Source organism: Polistes canadensis, unplaced genomic scaffold, assembly GCF_001313835.1.
Source record: "Polistes canadensis isolate GaletaPanama2010 unplaced genomic scaffold, ASM131383v1 scaffold_193, whole genome shotgun sequence".
NCBI lineage: Eukaryota > Metazoa > Arthropoda > Insecta > Hymenoptera > Vespidae > Polistes > Polistes canadensis.
In genome coordinates this window covers 77,931-98,163 of record NW_014569740.1, presented here as the reverse complement: position 1 = coordinate 98,163, position 20,233 = coordinate 77,931, and the positions used below count along the sequence as shown (strand labels likewise).

The window sequence follows — 20,233 nt, the reverse complement described above, 5'->3', positions numbered from 1 at the left end:
CGTTAATGGCGCGGGGAGAAGTGGAGGGGAATGTCACGTGACCGAAAGACAGATTAAGCATGCGCTGGTACCGAGATTACTCAGGAGCGTATCAACGAAATATAATTTGGGTGATAAAAAACGTATGTCCAAAATTGACTTCTTACCGAGTAATTATTTCCTGTCTATTTTCTTTTTTTTTGTGTCCTCTTTTTGTATTTATTAATTAATAATTTTAATTATATATATAGATTTTTCAACATTTGGAATTGTTGTTATATTATCATAAATACGATATTGTTATTTCGTTTGGATATACACAAGATTTTTATGTATATCATTCATCTGAATTGTACACCTGAAAATAATTTTCATTCAATTATTATTTGGACATCTTAATTCTATGGATTAAGGGTCTGTAAATTTACTTTTTGGATATCTATATTTATTAATATATTTATGTAATATGATAATGTAGAAATGATATTTTATTATATATAATTTATTTCAGATAATGCAAGGACAAAATGGTCTTGTCGTATATTCATATTTTTTTAATTGTATGTACCTTGATCATTATTGTAAGAATATTATTTTTAATGTTTATGAAAGATAAAAAAACAAGAGCGAAGAAACTCAGAGAATCACCGGCAAAAACTATGATAATATTAGGATCAGGTGGACATACAGCAGAAATATTGCGGGTTGTTAAACTAATGGATTATGAAAAGTATACACCTAGAATATATGTTTCTGCTTCTACTGACAATATAAGTATAGATAAAGTAAAAGACATAGAGGAAATGAAAAATGATTATAAAATAGTAAGGATCACTAGAAGCAGAGAAGTTGGACAGTCGTATATTTCTTCTGTATGGACAACTCTTATGGCAACGTTAGAAGCCACATCTCTTTTATGGTCTGAAAAGCCAGAATTACTTTTATGTAATGGTCCAGGAACTTGTGTTCCTTTATGTATTGTAGCATTTGTATTTAAAATATTCTATGCTCTTAACATAACTACCGTATTTATAGAAAGTTTTTGTAGAGTTAAAACATTTTCATTGACAGGAATTATTTTATACTATTTTGTAGATCATATAATCGTAAGATGGCCATTTGTAAATAAATCATTGTATGACAAAGTTTATTTGTCATAATTAAAAATATATTTGTTTTTCAATTAATATAAATTTTTAATTCTATGTACCTATGTCAATTTCAGAAAGTGCTATAGAACATAATAAGAATGGCTTGCGAGGCACGATTAACCAATGAATTAATAGATTGGATATTATTGAAAGAAGATTTGAAATATTTGCCAACTGAAATAGAAGTACACTTAGCATCTATTATTGATGTATTAAGAAAATTTAGCATAGACAAATTGTAAATATATAATTACATTATATTATATTTTTTATAATTCTACAAATATTCTTATTAATACATAGTGTTTTTTTTTCTTTTTGATTAAAGCGAGAAGACAAAATGGATAAAAAAATTTTTAATTACAATAGAAGCTTGCTTAGATCGTACCTGGCAAATATTAAATTCGGGCCATTGGAAAGATGTTCCAATATCGTATAGATATAGTTATTCTTTTTGTAGTCTCATAAAGGTATAGAACAGATTTAGTAATGATGATTTATGTTATATTACAGTAATTTTTACAAAATTTTATTAAAGAAAAAAATGTATTTTATATTAATTGTAATGGAACGTATACTTCAATATTTATATTTATATTTTTAGGTAATACTGTTAGAAATAGAACATGAACAAAATGAAGAAAAATCATCAGATACAGAGATACAAGTATTGCAAGAAATTATTCAACAAATTGATAAAGGTATATTATTAGGTGCTCCTTTACCTAACGAGCCATCATTACTAACATCAATTGCTTCCAAAATAAATAATTATTATAGTAGTAAGTACAATTATTTATTGAAGAAATCATTTCTAATATCAGAGTAATCATTATATCAAAAATATAATATACTAGGTATTTTTTGTAGAATTTGTGAGAACACTTAATGTAAAAAAGATAGAAATTGATTATAGTAAAGTTTCTCAATCGTTGCTTCCTGAATTTGTACAAGTTAATCGATACAAGGTACCTTCTATGGAATTATTTTATAAAGACATCTTTATACCAAAAATTCCAGTCATAATAACAGGTAACTCTAATTATTTCATTTTATTATTACAAATAACAAAATAGAAATAATGTTCGATGAATTGCATATAGAATATGAGTTAGTATATTTATAAAAATATCATTTTAGATTCTATGAAGCATTGGAATGCTTTACATTTATGGCAAGATATTGATTATTTGAATAAAATCGCAGGAAGTCGTACGGTGCCTATTGAAATAGGATCTCGATATACAGAGGAAGATTGGAGTCAAAGTTTAATTACATTTTCAGAATTTTTACAATCGCATATAATTAAGGCGACCCAAAAAGTTGGTTATTTGGCTCAACATCAGCTTTTTGATCAGGTATTATTTAAAGAAAGAAATATCGTATATATAACGTAAGCTATTTTTAGTGTATTAAATAATATAATATATACTTTCTTCTGTTATTATATTTTTCTTTATAAATTATGTTTTTTTATTCATTAACAGATACCAGAATTACAAAATGATATCGTCATACCAGACTATTGTTCGTTTTCTGATAAAGAAGATGTAGAAGTTGAGCCACCAGATATAAATGCATGGTTTGGACCAGCTGGAACTGTGTCACCATTACATTTTGATATAAAAAATAATTTATTGTGTCAGGTACGGAATAATGTCTATATATGTATATTTTTATTATTGTTATTCTCTTACTAATAAATATTATTATTTTCTTTAGGTATTCGGTTATAAAAGAATATTTTTATATAATCCATCTGATTCCATAAATTTATATCCATATGATACAAAATTACTTTATAACACAGCACAAGTAGATCCTCTCAAACCTGATTACATAAAATGGCCAGATTTTAAAAAGGCCAAAGGTTTTATGTGTTATTTAGGACCAGGTGAAATGTTATATATTCCACCTAAATGGTGGCATCATGTAACTGCACTCACAACAAGTTTTTCAGTCAGTTTTTGGTGGACTTAGATACTTCACAATTTTAATCAAAGTTTTAATCATAAATATTGCACATCTCTTGCGTTTAAATAAATATTAAAAATGTTATATAAAATATCTCTTTGTGTGTGTGTGTGTAATTATTATATTTTTAACAATTAAAAATATGTCAAAATTAATAATATAGTTCATATGCGTAAAAATATAAGTCGACGTATCGTTAACTTATATCTACTTTGTCAAATTACTGTTATTCAGTAGTAATCCACGTTCGTTATTAAAATATAAGTTTTAAAAGAGAATATTTGTTGAATATGACAACTATTACATCATGTTTGACAATGATTAAACCATTGCTTAATACACTGAAACATATATTATTTCTATTTAGAATATTTTTAATATGTCATTATTATATAGCTATATTTATTTATTATTATTAAGTATAATGACTAATATTATATATCATACCATTTTATAAAATTTATGTCCACATTCTAATAAATAAGCACGATAATGTAATATATTGAAACTATCTATATATATGTGGACAAATTAGATTCATTATAAATAAATAATTGATTTCATTATTGATTTAACAGTTAGATTCCATGAACGTTTTTTTTTTTTTTAGATTAGATTCCTTTTTGTCAGTAACCGCTAAATAATATTATACATTATTACATAAAAGAACAAGATTCTTTTGGTAACACTGTTTTATTTGAATCAGTTGACAACAAATTTTCTTCATCTGAAATATTACCAAAATTATTGTGTATAGCAATACAGAAAATGATTCTTGTCATTAATACATACATAATTAATTAATATAATATTCTTACCTTTCTTTTGAAAAATATTTTTGATTTGGTCATTTAGTGGATCTAAAATATAAAAATATATTTATATTATTATTATATATATTAACGAGTTATATGTAATATATGACATAATATAATTTGTAAATTATACGCATTTACAGATTCTTTTACTTAATAATATATACTTTTTAATACCTTGGATAAATTCATTTTTGAGATAATATGATAATGATGATTTATTATCAAATTTTACATTTAAATTCTCAAAATGATGACTACACGAACAAAAAAGGCAGTACGTTAATTATAAAGTAACTTTAGATTACTGTGATTACCAAAAATATTATCAATTATTTTCGTAAGTTTTGGATAATATATACATACTCATTATTTTTTAATGGTATATTTATTAATTCATCAGTAAGGTCAATTTCTGTTTCTTTGTTCTTCCCTTCAATATTAATATTATCTTCTTTTATCGTTGTATCGCTAGTTTCATGGGTTTTATTTTCCATGGAATCTTCGCGTTTCATAAATAAATTAGAGGCTATTGTAATAGGCATACCTAATGTCGGTTTATTATCGTTAGATATTTCTAAGACATTATTATTCTTAACTATATCATTTGTTGGGGCATCTTCAATTTGAGTATTTTCTGCTCCCAATTGTTTATTACTACATGATTGTAATATTTGATTGAAGTTGTCTGTAAATTTATTTATTATATATCTTTAACAAAAACTATTTTTCCTTATTATGGTTTTATATGCATTCTAGCTATATTTATACACTTTATTTATGAATATATATATTAAAAATTTACCAATAGTTTCCGATATCTGTTTCAAATCCACCTCTTCGGGTTTTTCGACGTTATTTCTTGCTTCACTTAACTTGTCATTAGTATTATTTTTCGAATTGTTAATATGAAGAAGATAATCCCTTAATGTTGATAAATGGGAAGGTATTAATTCAGAAATATCTGATGTTGAATAGGACAACAATATAGAAAGTAATCCAGACAAATCTTGCGAAAGGTTTGTTGTATGTTTATATAATAACGCAGTGAAAGCTTCGATTACAATGGAAGAACAAGGTTTCGATGGGACTTTAGGTTGCGGTATATAATTCATATTTACATTAAGCAGATTTTCACCTACTTTCATTGATTCTATCCACGATTGAACTCTCACAAATTCCAACTATTACAAACGAATCAATGAAGAATTAGTATATAACAATTATATAATTACATTAGAGATTCAATAATACAAATATTATCTATTTTCATTATTATTAATATATATATTAAAACAAACATTATCAAATTTATTATATTGTACCTGAAGTTCTTGAATTGCATTCAATGTTTTATTATATGTTGACGACCATTCATTAAGATCTGAATCAATATTCAACCCACAATACTTTTTAATAAAATTATTTATTTTAGATAAGAGAACTACTGCTGCGTGGGTGTAATAATAGGCTCTATATTAAAAAAAAAAAAAAAATACGTTTAATGGGATATATAGATAAATTTGTTACAATACCTAAATATAAATGTCAACTTATTTACTTACTCTTGCAAGTCAAATTTGTTATGAAAATATTCCAATTCTAATGATTTTAGAAATTTTTCCTTTTTCAATGCGTGGTTATCTTTATGCATAGCACTAGATAATAAGAAATGTTATATATAATCAGTTAATTATTAATAAATAACATGCATATTATTAATATGTATACATAAACGAATTTAGATGAATATGAGTAAATTTTAAATATTTACATTAGTTTGTCACTTAAACAATTAATTTTATTGTCAAGTTGTTGTTTTATCTCAATACTTTTTTGTCTTTCACTTGTTAATGCTTTTATTTTCTTATCTTGATTTTTTAATAGTAATTGATAATGTTGCTCATCTTTTATTTTCTCTGATGGTAATGTTTCTGACTGTACTTCGTTGCATTTTGTAGCCCAATATTGCTTAGCTTTCTTTGATTGTGATTTTAAATAATTCTCCTCATTTATATATTTTTGTGAACTTCTAATAGTATCTTGTACAACTGAATAGTAAAACTCTTCTAATAATGCATATTTATCTTCAACGTTCATGTTGTCATTTGAAAGTACATTCTGTAAATTTAAAAAATAAATATAATACGCAAAATTTGAATTTATATAAAATTGTAATAAAATTAAGAGCTTACAACCAAGATTGTGCTTAGATTTTGTGGATGAAATTTCTCTAATGGATTATTAAAATATTTTTGTACAAAACTATCTACAAAAGTTTGTTCGATTTGTTTACATGACGTTTTATCATTTAATTTATCATCAAATACAGCAATAGCATACTCATTTTCGTCAGTTCCAGGATAATTATTATTAACAAAATATTCGTTTTCGCTGGGAACAAATGATAATTTTTTACGAACATTTTCTTTCATATTATTATCAGAATTCATATTGCTATTCTTATCATATGAGTCTAACGAGTTGTCAGAAACTTCCAAATATTCTTCTGGAGATTTCTATAATTTTTAATAATATATTAAAATGTTAATATAGCGTGCTTAACATTGTATAGAATAAAATATATATATATAATATAAAGGAAATAAAAAATAAGTTATTGGTTTTTTTACGTATTTATGTACACACCTCTTCTGTACAACTGTCTTCTTCATTTTCAGATGATAACATGTTATTATCTGCAAATAAATGTTTAAAGTAACATTAATAATTGTTTCATTTATTTATATTAATAGAACTTTGAATTATTTGTGAAATTATAATTGATTATACCTGTTGATTGTGCACGTTCTATTTCAAAGATTTCACTTGTCAATGCTTTGTAAGATTCAATTAATTCATTCTCAAACATTTCGAGCACTTCTCCTAAAGCTTCTGGAATACATATATAATCTCCAACCATTACAAGTTTTGTGTGTTTAAGTAAGAGATTTATTATATTTACATCTAAAAAATGAAATAATAAAGAAACAAATTAAAAATATAAGTTATACATTGTCTCAACATAATATAATATTACATATTGTATAAATTGTAATACTTAAAATGATATTATTCACCTAAAAATGTTTGTATCTCTGGAGAATCCGCGAGCAATAATTTTGTTTCATGCCACTTTGATATTAATTTCGTTTTACATACTATCCTTTTTGACTTAATATATTCATACAAAATCCTATAATAAAATATAAATAAAATATTATATTATTTATAAAGAGAGTATTTATATTACATTTAAATATAATCTTTATTGATTTATTTCTATTGTAATTTACTCACTCCAATAAGAAACGATTGAATTGACACGCATCTTCTATCTTCTTATTTTCGAAATCGATTCGATATTCCTCCTGTATTAATAAAAATATATGTCATTTATAAAATAATAAATAAAAATACATGCGTTTGTATATATATATATATAAATTTATATAAATCATAAATCTCTTACATCTATAAGTGGACCAAAATAATTTTTTCGTAATTCCATTAGTTTCTTTAACGATGTTTCTCTTTCAGATCTGTAAATGTATTATATACAAGAAATATTAATAAAATATACTTTTTGTAATCATAAAATATTTGTGAGCATGTTTTTATTTAAATTATACGTATTATTAATAGCATTCTAACATTTCTTTCGTTCTCTTCTCGCCTTCTTTCATTAACGCTAGAGATATTGATGGTATGGCTCGCTATATTGTAATAAAAATGAACATACAAAATTAAAATGTATATAATGATCAATGCGTTAAATTATTTATATATACATAAAACAAAATAAATATAAAAATTAACGATTAGATTCATACTTTTTTTTTAATAGCACCTTTACCAACTGGAGAAGCAGATGTTGATATGTTTAATAACGAGGAATGTTGGATAGTATCTATAATTGTAGCCTCATGATTATAGATTTCAATTTTTACTATTAAACAAATATCTTGTGTATTCGAACAGTTAGTTTTAAGACATAAGTGACCTAGCATATCCTATTCAAAGACGTATGATTACAGATATATAGATATAAAAATGAAAATTAATGTGAATATGATATATGTACATATGATATATTTTATTACCAAGTCTGAAAATACTTTTGATGAATCTATATTGTGTTTAATAAATTTCCAACAATCTGGATGATACTTTAATGTACAAGGAATATGTTTATTGTTACATATGACATTAACGAAACCAGTGAAAGATGGATCGCTATAAATAAAATGAAGAATACAAAATGTATGATTATGTACACTTATGCAATTTATTATACTAGGACAGAAATATTTACCTGTAATATATATCTTTGGAGATTGGACAATGTGGAATAATATTTTGACAATTTTCTAAGGCACATTTTGCATCTGGACAACGCCATTTTGATGCGGTCTCTTGTAATTCCAATAAACTAAGCTATTTATCATTTTTTACAATATGCAATATTAATTATACATATATAGATATCATTGTCTTTATAAAATATGAATTCAAAATATTTGTTTTCATACCAGTAAACCATCTTTTGTAGCTTCCTTTTCAATACATGTTGGTGGTGCAGTGAATGTTTCAAAATCTATTCCTTTATTTATAATATCGAAACCACGTTTAATTTCATTGAGAGCCAAATTGAACCTAAAACACACATAGATCTTATTAGAAAATGAAATATTTTTCAAATAAAATGAATTGATTTAAAATTTATATGTATATATATATATAGTACCTGTATAATTTAATATATGCTTTTGCTAATCCATTATAAACAATTGGATATTTACTTTCCATACTTTTTTCTAAATTAATTAGAATTTCTAATGCTTTCAATAAATCTTCAATTTTATTGAATTGCAATAAAGTTATAGATAATAAGTATTGTATCATATATTGAACATTTTGTACGTTCTGAAATCATATACACACATACAAATGATAATGTGATTAATTATATAATTAATAATATTTATTAATAATATTAATTTTATTTAATAAAACTTACCTCTAAATCCGAGATTTCTAATATTTTCAATGCCAATTTAAAATTATTACGTGCATTGTCATATTCTTCATTTAGAAATTCTTTTGAGCCAATTTCCACTAACTCTTGTACTTCCTAATATATAAAAACAAAAAAAAGAAATAATTTAAACAATTTATTCCCCCGTTACAATAAATAAATAACAGTAATAAATAAAAAAAAATAATGACGAATGTCAATCAATATCAATTGTGTTCAATACGACATAATTTGGCGCCATAAAAATCAGTGCTACCAATCCCTGAATATTAACGCTAAAGATTATTTTCAAATATTTTTCTTACTCCCCCATTTTGCGCGTATTATAAATTAAAATAAATATCTTTTTATATATAACGAAATATGCATATTAAAAAAAAAAAGATTGCAAATAACATACAATTAATATACAATATAATATATTAAAAAACTGAAAATAAGTCGAAATATAATATCTGAAAAAGATCGATCGTGTATTTCACAATTCAAAATAATTTTTTCGCGCGAAATTTATTTGTTCAAATTTTCTAAATCGATGAATGAAAAGTTTGCGTACGAATATGATATATAATAAAATAAATATAACAAAAAAATAAACAATATTATTTAATACATATATTTATATACTAAGAAGAATATAAAATTTGATTGAACGGTTTGAAAGATAATTTGAAAAATCGTAGAACGTCACATATACCGGGGATGAGATTTGAAAATGACAAATTTCTAATAAGATATTTGATCTCGTTTTTTTTATGGGGGAATTTTTATAAAGGATTATTATAATATCTAGGAGAGTTATGTAAATATCTTTTGTAAAAGCTACGAGAAGAAGATGTTGTTATGAGAATAACAAGGAATTCTATAAATATCCAATGACCTACGTCTTCAGCATGGAGAGTATAATAATACATACATACATGCATGCACATCAAGTTTTGTCAAACATAGTACACAGTTTATAATTTAGGAATGACGACTGAGGCTGAATTTCTACCCATTATTAGGCTTAGGCTTGAGGTAATTTTAAAACAACAATTTTTATCATTTTCAAATTTATACTGATCACAAGGTTTTCTTTTTTTTTCGTTTTCATTGTTAACCTCTCTAATCGTTTCAATCGAAAATACTTAAAAGTTTTATTATAGTTCGATGCGATTGTAACAACACACACGTTTTTAATCTTTTTTATTTATTTATTTAATTGTCAATTTATTAAATTAATTGAAGAAGTAAAAAACAAACAGCCAAGAATAATATGATGAAAACTGTAAGAGATTCGAATTAATTAAAGGATTATTCATTTGTTTTATCGTTCAAAATAAACTTTTCGACATTTCTTATTATTTTTACGTAATTGACGTAATTCGATCACGTGTCGTTTTATATTTATTCATATAATTTAAGTAAAGCTTTATAGCCTGAAATTTCGACTTTTTTCTATATTTATAAATAGATCTACAATATATATATATATATATCTACATATATATACATATATAATTATTTTTTGTTAAATACGTACGATTGCTATTTACAATTAAAAATAAATTTATAATAATATAGGAGACTTTGTTATTACATGCATCAAATGTTCATATCATTTTTACAAAGATAATAATATTTTCTTTTACCATTTAATAATTTTTGTCTAAAAAAAAATGTTTACAGGAAAACAATTATTACGTCATTGTATATCATTTTGTGTGTCGTGTATGTGTGTGAAACATTTCTAATTGATAAACAATTGAATATACATAGAAATAAAACAATAATATTCTTCCCAAAGAATTCGTACAAATGAAAACAATAAAAAGATAAACGATAGAGAAAACATTCGATTCAAATTTGGCGGTATTTCTTTGGATGGTTGGCAACAATGGCGCGGCAAATAGTACAAAAATTTAAATCCCGATAATCGACTAAAAACGTTTGTACACAAACGATCAGACAAATATAATAATTAAAAATAAATTACAAATTTAATTTTTATCAAATATTATTTAAATATTCGTTAACAGGTAATGATAAGATATTGAGATAAAAATAAAGAAAAAAAAGTAACAAAAGGAAAGAAAAAAGAAGGGAGAATAGATTAAAGGGGAAAAGTTGAAAAAGGGAGGATAATAGAATGGGAGAAGAAGGAAGGAAGGAAGGAAGGGCAAGGTTTATATGGTGGTGTGGGTTGATGAAAGCCTTGAGAAAGAAAAGATCCTAGTATGTAAGGTGCATTTTACACGCAACTCTTGTTATATATATATATATACTGGTGCATTCGTGTTACTTATTTCAATGTTGATTAGCATATAAGAGAATGAGTGAGAGAGAATGAGAGAAAATGTATGTATATGTGTGTCTGTGTGTGAGAAAGAGAGAAAGAGAGAGAAACTACGAAGAGAGAGGTGTTTTATTGATCGTCATATATGCCGCCAAGGGGACCAGACACACTATGTGTGTTACAGGTGACGCTTTTCTAGCCCACCATACAACAAACCGATTTAGGACGCCGACGCATAACACAACGTGGTGTTACTGCCAAAGGTCTGACTCATTTTCCACTACTACTTTCTACCATGTTTTAACGTCATTGCTGTTTGTTACCTTACTTGGTGGTTGGTTGTCATCCCCTCACCTCCCCCTGCCCCCTGACCCCTGCCCGCCACCTTTAAAATGACCAAGACGATCGATGTAACACGCATTTTTTTTGTTTGATCCCCCTTTATTCATATTCGAATTTAATCTGTCAATGGATTTGTTTTAAACCCAAAAATATCTAATGTTATTAACGATAGGATCATTTTTTTTTCTTCTTTGGGGTGGGGGTTATATATATATATATATATATATATATGTGTGTGTATAAGAGATAACAATGTTTAATTTTTTAATATCTAAGAATGATAGATTATTAATTAATTGTGTATCATAAATTAATGAAAATGTTATTATAGTCTATCCTATAATTTTTTTTAATAACTATGCCTCTCATTTTTATATATTTTTTTAATCTCGAGAAAATTTTTGTAATAGAAGATATTTAAGGAAAGTTTATCTTTCGAATGAATTTAGATCACGCAAATTATTTTGTATAAACACTTTCAAATTATTCTATAAGAAAGTAAAAAATTGAATCTGTAACAAATTGAATATACATATCAAAAGAATTAATTCTTATCATTTTATAACAGCAACCTCCTTCCCCCTAATAATCCAATCCATAAAGATTTCCTTAATCGTAAAAATTAACAAATAATTCTCTAAAATATGGTATAAACAAAAAAAGAAACAAATATATACAAACGGGGGTGGTTGATAATTATTATTCAAATCACCGGATATGATCGAAACGCGGAAGTTATGCGATTTTGAACGAATCAGAATAAGGGATGAAAGGTTACAATGGAAAGAAAATTTGGAGAAAAAGAGAAAAGATATATTTAAAGAAATAAAGAAACAAGTAAGTAAGGGAAGGAAGAAAAACGATACTAACCCCCACCCCAACTACAACTACTACCACCATCATCATCCCACAACTACTACTACTACTATTACTAACATATATATATATCAAAAGTGTATCTGTTTTATTCGTAGATGGGAATCGTTGGTAGGTTCGAGTCTGCGCTTTGTACGAACGCACAAGGGCGGCTCCTATCTCGCGTTTAGGTTCTTTCTCGAGCTGAACCTCGGAACCCCGAACCCCATACCCCCCCAACCAATCAACCAACCAACCAACCAACCAACCAACCAACCAACTAACCCCCTCTACAAGCACCCCGGTCTTCACTCGGCCAGTTCTCTCTCTTTTTCTCATTTGAACAACCAACCCCACCAACCATCTTTCTTACTCTAACTCATTCTACTTCGTTCCTTCGTATCGTATCGTATCGTATCGTATCGTATCGTATAGTATAGTATCGTATAGTATAGTATAGTATCGTATTTCTAACGTTACTACCCTTTTTCCCGGGCGGCATCACGAATGGTGGATTGACGCGGGTGGTTGGTTTTTACTCGTCTTAATCGTTGTCTTATTAAAAAAAACGTGAAGGGGTAGTTTGACATATTATTATTATTTTTCTTCTTCTACTTACTTTCCCCTAAAAGCACCGATTTTTGCGATAATCCTGCCGTCGAGCCGGAGAGAGAGAACACTTCGGTCGTTCAAGGACGTTTCCTGGTTCTCCGGCACGACATCATGGTCACGGACAATACTAATCAGGTAGGAGACCAATCACACTTATTCGAATGTTGTTTTTTATTTTTTTCTTTTTTTGTTCATATTTCTCGTGCATATCTACTACCTTAATTATTATCATTATTATTATTATTATCTTGATCGTTAATAGATTTGATTAACACATTGAGAATTGATATTAGATTTTTGTCTATAGAATTTCTTATGAGTTATGGGGAAAAGAATGAGGAATGGTGAAGGGTGTGGGGATGGGAGGGTGAGGATGAGGAAAAAAAAAAGGAAAGAAAAGGAAGATCGTTACCGTGAATATTTGAGGATGTTAATTCGTTTCTCTGTCTGTCTGTCTGTCTGTTTGTTAGTACTGTGTTTAATCATTCAATTGAGTTTTTTTTTTTTTATCGACGGGATATACGAATGGGAATGTACTTTCGTTAAGATTTCAAGATTGGGATGGGGTGTTGGGTTATATATGGCGGGCCTGAGTTAGGATATGGGGGATACTTACGTGATAGAATTTTTTCGGATATGAGTGTATAACTATCATAAAGTTTTTATTTTATTTTCGTAATAATATCGAAAGTATATAAACTCGAATATCGAATATTTTTTACGATGTGTACCACCACCACCCTAATTGTTTTCGATTATTATTTATTTATTTATTATTGATTAGGAGATCTGTTTTTTTTTTTTTTTTTGGTTTCTTTTTCATAAGAGAATTTTTCTAACAAACCGAGTAGAATTAATTATTACAAATGATATATAAGAAAGTTACGAGTATGTTAATGATATTAATTTGTTTATTTGTTTGTTTATACAAATATCATTTGCGAGACACATCGAATTAAAAAAGTTATATATATATAAATAAATAATTATTAATAATTAAATCATAGTGGGGATGAATGTGTTTATCGATATGAACGCTTTGATTTGTACGTATTTTATTTGTTTTTTTTTTTTTTTTAATTACAATTGGATAAAACAATATTCCTATGAATGAATACTTACGCGCGTATAAATATTTATATATGTGTATTCTATACATGTAAATGTGATATGTATTTTGATATCATTATATACAATCACAAACAAATGGACAATATTTTTCTATCACACATTATTACTATACCCAATTGTATATTTTATTTTTCTCTAATTCAAACACGTGTTGGTTATTAATAATTATCAAATTACATAATCAATTTAACAACAACAACAACAAAAATCACGATAAAAATATGATTGTTAGAAATTATATATTGAAAGGAAACAATATTATATTGAATGAAAAATATTATATATATATATATATATATATTTTTTTTTTATTTTTTCTTGTCCTTTTTATCACCCTTTTTTTCAGACCTTGTAATAATCGATTTCCCTAGGCTATAACGAAAATAAATATCGTAATCGAAGCGTTTAATGTATACAACAGGAAGAAGTAGTAGAAGTAGAAGAAGAAGAAGAGATAAAACCACTACTACTGCAGTAAACTAGATTTCACAGAAGAGATGAGATTTAATTAGATCAAAAATAGAATGTGTACACACTTTAATGTATTAATAAATCTGAACGGTAATAAGTTCTCATACACATTGCTGTGTTATTCTACTTTATTTATTTATCTTTTTTTTATTTTATATTCTTGCGGCTCCCCCCCTTTTTCTTCTTTTTTTTTTTTTTTTTTAAATTATTCTTCTCATTTGATCTTAAATTCTTTAATTTAATTTAATTTTTGTCTTTCTGTTCAATGATTTGACATGTCATTTTCTTATCGTACATTTTTGTTTCTCTTTTATATTTTTCAGGCTGACGATACAACCGCATTTCTTCGCGCAGCTAGATCTGGAAACCTCGAAAAAATCATCGAATATCTGGACACTGATCTAGATATAAATACAGCTAATTCGGTAAACATTTAATTATATATATATATATATAAATGTGTGTTAATAAAATGAATTAAGTGTTTCATATCATCAATTTTGCATATTATTCATTTATATTTTCATATTAAGGATAGATTATATTAAATATATTTCAATTTTTAATCTCAATTAATCAATCATCTCAGTTAACAAAAGTTTATTTAAATGTTACATTTTAATAATTGATTTTAATTTAACAAACAAACAGAAAAAAAAATAAAACAATTCAATTCCAACATAAATGAACACCTATGATTTAAAAAAAAACTGATATCATAGTAATGCAAATCAATCCACACGTTGTGTCAGAATTAACAAAAGTTTATTTAAATGTTACATTTTTAAAATTGATTTTAATTCAACAAACACACAAACACAAACAAACAGAAAAAAATAAAACAATTCAATTCCTACATAAATGAACACCTGTGGTTAAAAAAAAACTGAGTGCAAAGGGTTAAATATGTGTTCTCAAATATTTATATATATATATTTAATATTATTGTAATGATAATAATATAATGAAATAAATAAATTGCAGAACGGTCTAAACGCATTGCATTTAGCATCGAAAGATGGACACGTTGAGATAGTAACGGAACTTTTGAAAAGGGGTGCAAAGGTCGACGCTGCGACAAAGAAAGGCAATACCGCATTGCACATAGCATCATTAGGTAAACTATACCGCATAATAGTAATTCATTAATAATCTTTCTATATATTAAAACCATATTCCGAATTTTATTAAAATTTTGTCCTATTATAATAGGTTTTTTTTTTTAATTATTATTTTCTATATTATATTTTGTTTATCTTATGATTTATTTATTTTATATTATATTATATTGTTTATCTTATGATTTATTTTATTATATTATATTGTTATGTTGATATTATTATTAAATTATATTAATAATAATTAATTGGACAAAATTTTTATATATATATTTTGGTTTGTTTTGTTTGTTTTTAGCTGGCCAAGCAGAAATAGTTAATATTCTTATTCAATATGGCGCCGCTGTTAATATACAATCGCAAAATGGATTTACACCGTTATATATGGCTGCCCAAGAAAACCATGATCAAGTGGTTAAATTGTTGCTTAGCAATGGAGCCAATCAGAGCCTCGCTACGGAGGTAAATACAATTGCCAAATTTTGTCTACTTTTTCAAATTCATTTTACGTTAAAAGTATTCTACATTTTTGTTTTTCTTTATTACCTTTTTTATCTCATTTTTATTTATTTATTTATTAATTTTTGTTTGAATAATTTTAGGATGGATTCACTCCGCTTGCTGTGGCAATGCAGCAAGGTCACGACAAGGTCGTCAGTGTACTATTGGAAAACGATTCTAAAGGAAAAGTTAGGTTACCGGCATTACACATTGCTGCTAAAAAAGATGATTGCAAGGCAGCTGATTTACTCTTACAAGTAATATCTTGTTATTGTTTATAATTAAATTGAAAATTGACGTATTGCGTATTGTATCTGAAATTATTGATTAATTTATCTCAATATTTATATTATTATTTATTTTTAGAACGATCACAAACCTGATGTCACATCTAAAAGTGGTTTCACCCCATTACACATTGCTGCTCATTATGGTAACGAAGAGATAGCACGTTTGTTAATTAAACGTGGGGCTGACGTTAATTATTTGGCTAAGGTATATAATGTATATAAAAAATGATTTATATAAAATATTTAAAAAAAATTAGGACAAAGTTTTTACAATCTAATCTAATCTAATCTATCATTTTTAATTGTTTATTTAATCAATATTGTTTATATATTAATTTCAGCACAATATAAGTCCCCTACACGTGGCAGCTAAATGGGGTAAAAATAATATCGTCAAAATCCTGTTAGAAAATTCGGCACAAATCGATGCGAAAACAAGGGACGGTTTGACTCCGTTACATTGTGCTGCTAGATCAGGACACGAAGAAGTTGTGAACACGTTACTCGAAAATTCTGCACCGATCAGTGCTCGTTCGAAGGTAAACTGATTGTTGTCGAATATAATTAAAAAATTTTTCGAAAGAATTAACAACAACAAAAATTATCAATATTGTAATATTACAAAGATATAATCCGTTTTTGAATATTAAGAAAATCAAATGAGACCTATCACATCTCGCGTTTGTAGAAAAATTATGATAAAGTTGAGTTTCCGTTACAACTTTATCTTTTTACAAAAATACTACAATATATCTCTTACATATTCTATCCAAATTAATTTTAATTTCAAACAAATTGAAAATACTTTTTGATCCAATAAATCAACATAGATAATTCACTTCTACAAACTAATCTATATTTTATTAAGTTGAAAGTTTATATTATTAATTGTGGATAAATTATTTCTATTTATAATTTAACACAACACAGAATTGGTTTTTATTTATTAATATAAAACAAATAACGTAATATAATTTCTATAATAAATATTCAATTAAAATGTGAGATTCAAATAGTCCCCTCCACCGTGCAACATTTACGTATCGAAAAAGTGGTGGAGGGGATAGAGTTAGTCGGAGTGGGGATAATTTCAATATGGCGCCCGTGACTCAAACAGATTAAACGTATTGATACTTATTTTGATGATTATTTTTTGGTTTTATTTTAGAACGGTTTGGCACCTTTGCATATGGCCTCTCAAGGTGATCATGTTGATGCTGCTAGAGCATTATTGTATCATCGTGCACCAGTGGACGAAGTGACCATCGATTATTTAACTTCTTTACATGTTGCCGCACACTGCGGTCACGTTAGAGTAGCGAAATTGCTTTTGGATAGGAAAGCTGATCCAAATGCAAGAGCATTAAATGGTTTTACACCGTTGCACATAGCTTGCAAGAAAAATCGTATCAAGGTCGTCGAATTATTATTGAAACATGGCGCATCTATCGAATCTACGACCGAGGTAACAATCCGATGATGATGATGATGATGATGATGATGATGATGTTTAACTTTTTTTTTATACAATTTTTATTTATTATCTCATACATTTGTTGATATATTAATTCTTTGGCCTAATTGTTGTTATTAATTATTGATTATTCATTTTTGTAATTTATCGGGAATAATTTCATCACGAGTCTGACACGTTTTCTTTTCGTTTGTTCCTATGATGACGTATCAGGCTCGTATTTATTGTTTATGATTTAAATGTTTTTACCACGAGTCTCACACGTGGTTGTAGGCCAAAGGATTTCAATTTCATTGCACGTGATATATTCGTGATATTAGATTATTATATTTATATATATATAGTTTTGTTTTAATTTTAACAAAAGTATAAAAGAATTATTTTCAATGAAAAATCACGAAAGAAAATGTTATACAAGATTGTATTTCATGTTTTTTTCCTTTCTTTATTTCATTTTTTATTTAAAACAAATATTTTGCATTATATTTTGTTAATGCTGCTTCTTATTATTCTTTTACGTTAAAACCGTGAATTAAATATTGAAATATGATAGAAAATAAAGAAATGAGAATATAGGAAGGCTGGTTAACGGATTATGCGAGTCGGATAATAAAAATCAAACGAATCAAATTCTATAACGGTCCGATTATTTTAATGGGATTCCGTCGAGATATCAATTCGAAAATTGTTTTTTGATATTGGAATTACAAAAAAAAAAAAAAAAAAAAAGAAAAAGAAAAAGAAAGATAAAAAATAATATGTTAATTGTAAATAACTTGAAAATATTTTACAGTCCGGACTGACTCCGTTACACGTGGCCAGTTTTATGGGATGCATGAATATCGTGATATTCCTACTACAACACGAAGCCAATCCCGATGTGCCAACTGTTAGGGGAGAAACACCCTTACACCTGGCAGCTAGAGCTAATCAAACCGATATTATTCGAATTTTGTTAAGAAATGGAGCCAAAGTTGATGCACGTGCTAGGGTAAGTAAATTAAAATGCAGAAAACAAAAAAAGAAAAACAAAGGGTCCCCATCCCCCTTTTCCATCCCCTTTTTCTACAGATCAAATGATAATCCCTTAACCGTATATTGATCTTTACCTTTTCCTTCCCACCCCCAACCCCGTTAACCTTTAACCACCCCCTACGATCACTATCACCAATTTGTAACAAGAAATTAAACCAAAGGTAATTTTTCTAAACGCAAAATCACGAGAAAACAATATTCAATATGATCAATCGTTGTTTGTTTTTTTTTTTTTAAGTAATATTGTAAATTATAATTATTAATATAATTGTACACACACGCAAACGCATGAGCCATTAACCAGTCCTGTGATATACATATATATATATAAACGATGAAAAATATAATTTGTTTGTTTTGTTTTGTTTGGCTTATGCTTTTCCAAGCTTCGTTAATATAAAATGTGTTATTAATTTTATATTATTTATTGGAAATTATTGGAAAATAATTTTCCCATACGTATAAATTTCACATTAGAATATTATATATTTTCTTTGATTATTATTATCTTCTTTTTTTTTTTTTGGATGGGATGGGATAATTTTTGTTTGATTTGACAGTCAGGCGAATCGTAGAAAATTTCATTGTATATTTATAGGAACAACAAACGCCGTTGCACATTGCATCCAGATTGGGTAACATTGATATAGTTATGTTACTATTGCAACATGGTGCAGCTGTTGATACTACGACCAAGGATATGCATACTGCATTGCATATTGCAGCTAAGGAAGGTCAGGAGGAGGTAATGTACAAAGAAATCGAAAAAATAGCCGAATACGTCGACAAACATAATAGGGCGTATTTGTTTTGGTCACGTCGTAGGGAATATCTTATGTGAAAAAAAAAACACACACACACACACATTGCAACACACAAACACATACACGTAGATACATAGAAAGAAAAAAAAAAAAGAAAAAAGAAAAAGAACAATAACAAAGTTGAAATTTTTATATTTTCTTCTCGAAATGATTAATAATAATTATTATTATTAATAATAATAATAATTATATATACAATTAATAAAATTAATATTATAAAATTATATAAAATAAATAATAATAATAATTATTATTATTGTTTTGGTCACGTCGTAAGGAATACCTTATGTGAAAAAAATACACACATTGCACACACATATACACATACGTAGATAGAAAGAAAAA

At 26.6% G+C, this 20,233-nt stretch overlaps 4 protein-coding genes across 4 annotated transcripts in view; 3 read left to right on the top strand and 1 right to left on the bottom strand.

The window, feature by feature from the left end:
- Nucleotides 1-29: 29 nt before the first annotated feature.
- On the top strand, nt 30-1,172 carry LOC106789628 (UDP-N-acetylglucosamine transferase subunit ALG14 homolog). The gene is made up of 3 exons (XM_014754010.1): nt 30-122; nt 231-393; nt 491-1,172. The coding sequence occupies exon 3, from the start codon at nt 507-509 to the stop codon at nt 1,137-1,139; it is 633 nt and encodes a 210-aa protein (XP_014609496.1). The 5' UTR covers nt 30-122; nt 231-393; nt 491-506; the 3' UTR covers nt 1,140-1,172.
- LOC106789627 (lysine-specific demethylase 8) lies at nt 129-3,681 on the top strand. The gene is made up of 8 exons (XM_014754009.1): nt 129-149; nt 1,205-1,368; nt 1,459-1,600; nt 1,735-1,912; nt 2,001-2,162; nt 2,271-2,488; nt 2,618-2,776; nt 2,853-3,681. The coding sequence occupies exons 2-8, from the start codon at nt 1,229-1,231 to the stop codon at nt 3,108-3,110; spliced, it is 1,257 nt and encodes a 418-aa protein (XP_014609495.1). The 5' UTR covers nt 129-149; nt 1,205-1,228; the 3' UTR covers nt 3,111-3,681.
- Nucleotides 3,682-3,714: 33 nt separating this feature from the next.
- LOC106789624 lies at nt 3,715-9,941 on the bottom strand. The gene is made up of 19 exons (XM_014754002.1): nt 9,878-9,941; nt 8,940-9,053; nt 8,667-8,845; nt 8,452-8,575; nt 8,235-8,356; nt 7,392-7,461; nt 7,220-7,290; nt 7,000-7,115; nt 6,713-6,886; nt 6,569-6,618; nt 6,115-6,438; nt 5,694-6,040; nt 5,485-5,577; nt 5,245-5,392; nt 4,725-5,103; nt 4,286-4,607; nt 4,097-4,176; nt 3,923-3,964; nt 3,715-3,831 (listed from the first exon to the last, which is right to left on the bottom strand). The coding sequence occupies exons 1-19, from the start codon at nt 9,887-9,889 to the stop codon at nt 3,761-3,763; spliced, it is 2,838 nt and encodes a 945-aa protein (XP_014609488.1). The 5' UTR covers nt 9,890-9,941; the 3' UTR covers nt 3,715-3,760.
- A 1,539-nt stretch (nt 9,942-11,480) lies between these two features.
- Nucleotides 11,481-20,233, top strand: part of LOC106789620 (ankyrin-2-like) — a 42,135-nt gene continuing 33,382 nt past the window's right edge. Inside the window, exons 1-11 of the mRNA XM_014753998.1 lie at nt 11,481-11,498; nt 13,065-13,179; nt 14,970-15,071; nt 15,631-15,763; nt 16,063-16,226; nt 16,367-16,522; nt 16,632-16,760; nt 16,897-17,094; nt 17,724-18,020; nt 18,823-19,020; nt 19,663-19,809. Of these exons, the coding sequence (XP_014609484.1) occupies nt 13,156-13,179; nt 14,970-15,071; nt 15,631-15,763; nt 16,063-16,226; nt 16,367-16,522; nt 16,632-16,760; nt 16,897-17,094; nt 17,724-18,020; nt 18,823-19,020; nt 19,663-19,809 (1,548 nt within the window). The 5' untranslated portion in view covers nt 11,481-11,498; nt 13,065-13,155. The remainder of the gene's footprint in view (nt 11,499-13,064; nt 13,180-14,969; nt 15,072-15,630; nt 15,764-16,062; nt 16,227-16,366; nt 16,523-16,631; nt 16,761-16,896; nt 17,095-17,723; nt 18,021-18,822; nt 19,021-19,662; nt 19,810-20,233) is intronic.

Bases quoted from the DNA above. Each gene is read 5' to 3' on its own strand.
- LOC106789628 (XM_014754010.1), top strand. From the start codon at position 507: ATGGTCTTGTCGTATATTCATATTTTTTTAATTGTATGTACCTTGATC.
- LOC106789627 (XM_014754009.1), top strand. From the start codon at position 1,229: ATGGCTTGCGAGGCACGATTAACCAATGAATTAATAGATTGGATATTA. The intron at 1,369-1,458 runs GTAAATATATAA...TTTTGATTAAAG, and splicing joins AAATTTAGCATAGACAAATT to CGAGAAGACAAAATGGATAA. The intron at 1,913-2,000 runs GTAAGTACAATT...TATTTTTTGTAG, and splicing joins AATAAATAATTATTATAGTA to AATTTGTGAGAACACTTAAT.
- LOC106789624 (XM_014754002.1), bottom strand. The intron at 5,393-5,484 runs GTAAGTAAATAA...TTTTTAATATAG, and splicing joins AACAAATTTGACTTGCAAGA to AGCCTATTATTACACCCACG. The intron at 3,832-3,922 runs GTAAGAATATTA...GTAATATTTCAG, and splicing joins AAATATTTTTCAAAAGAAAG to ATGAAGAAAATTTGTTGTCA.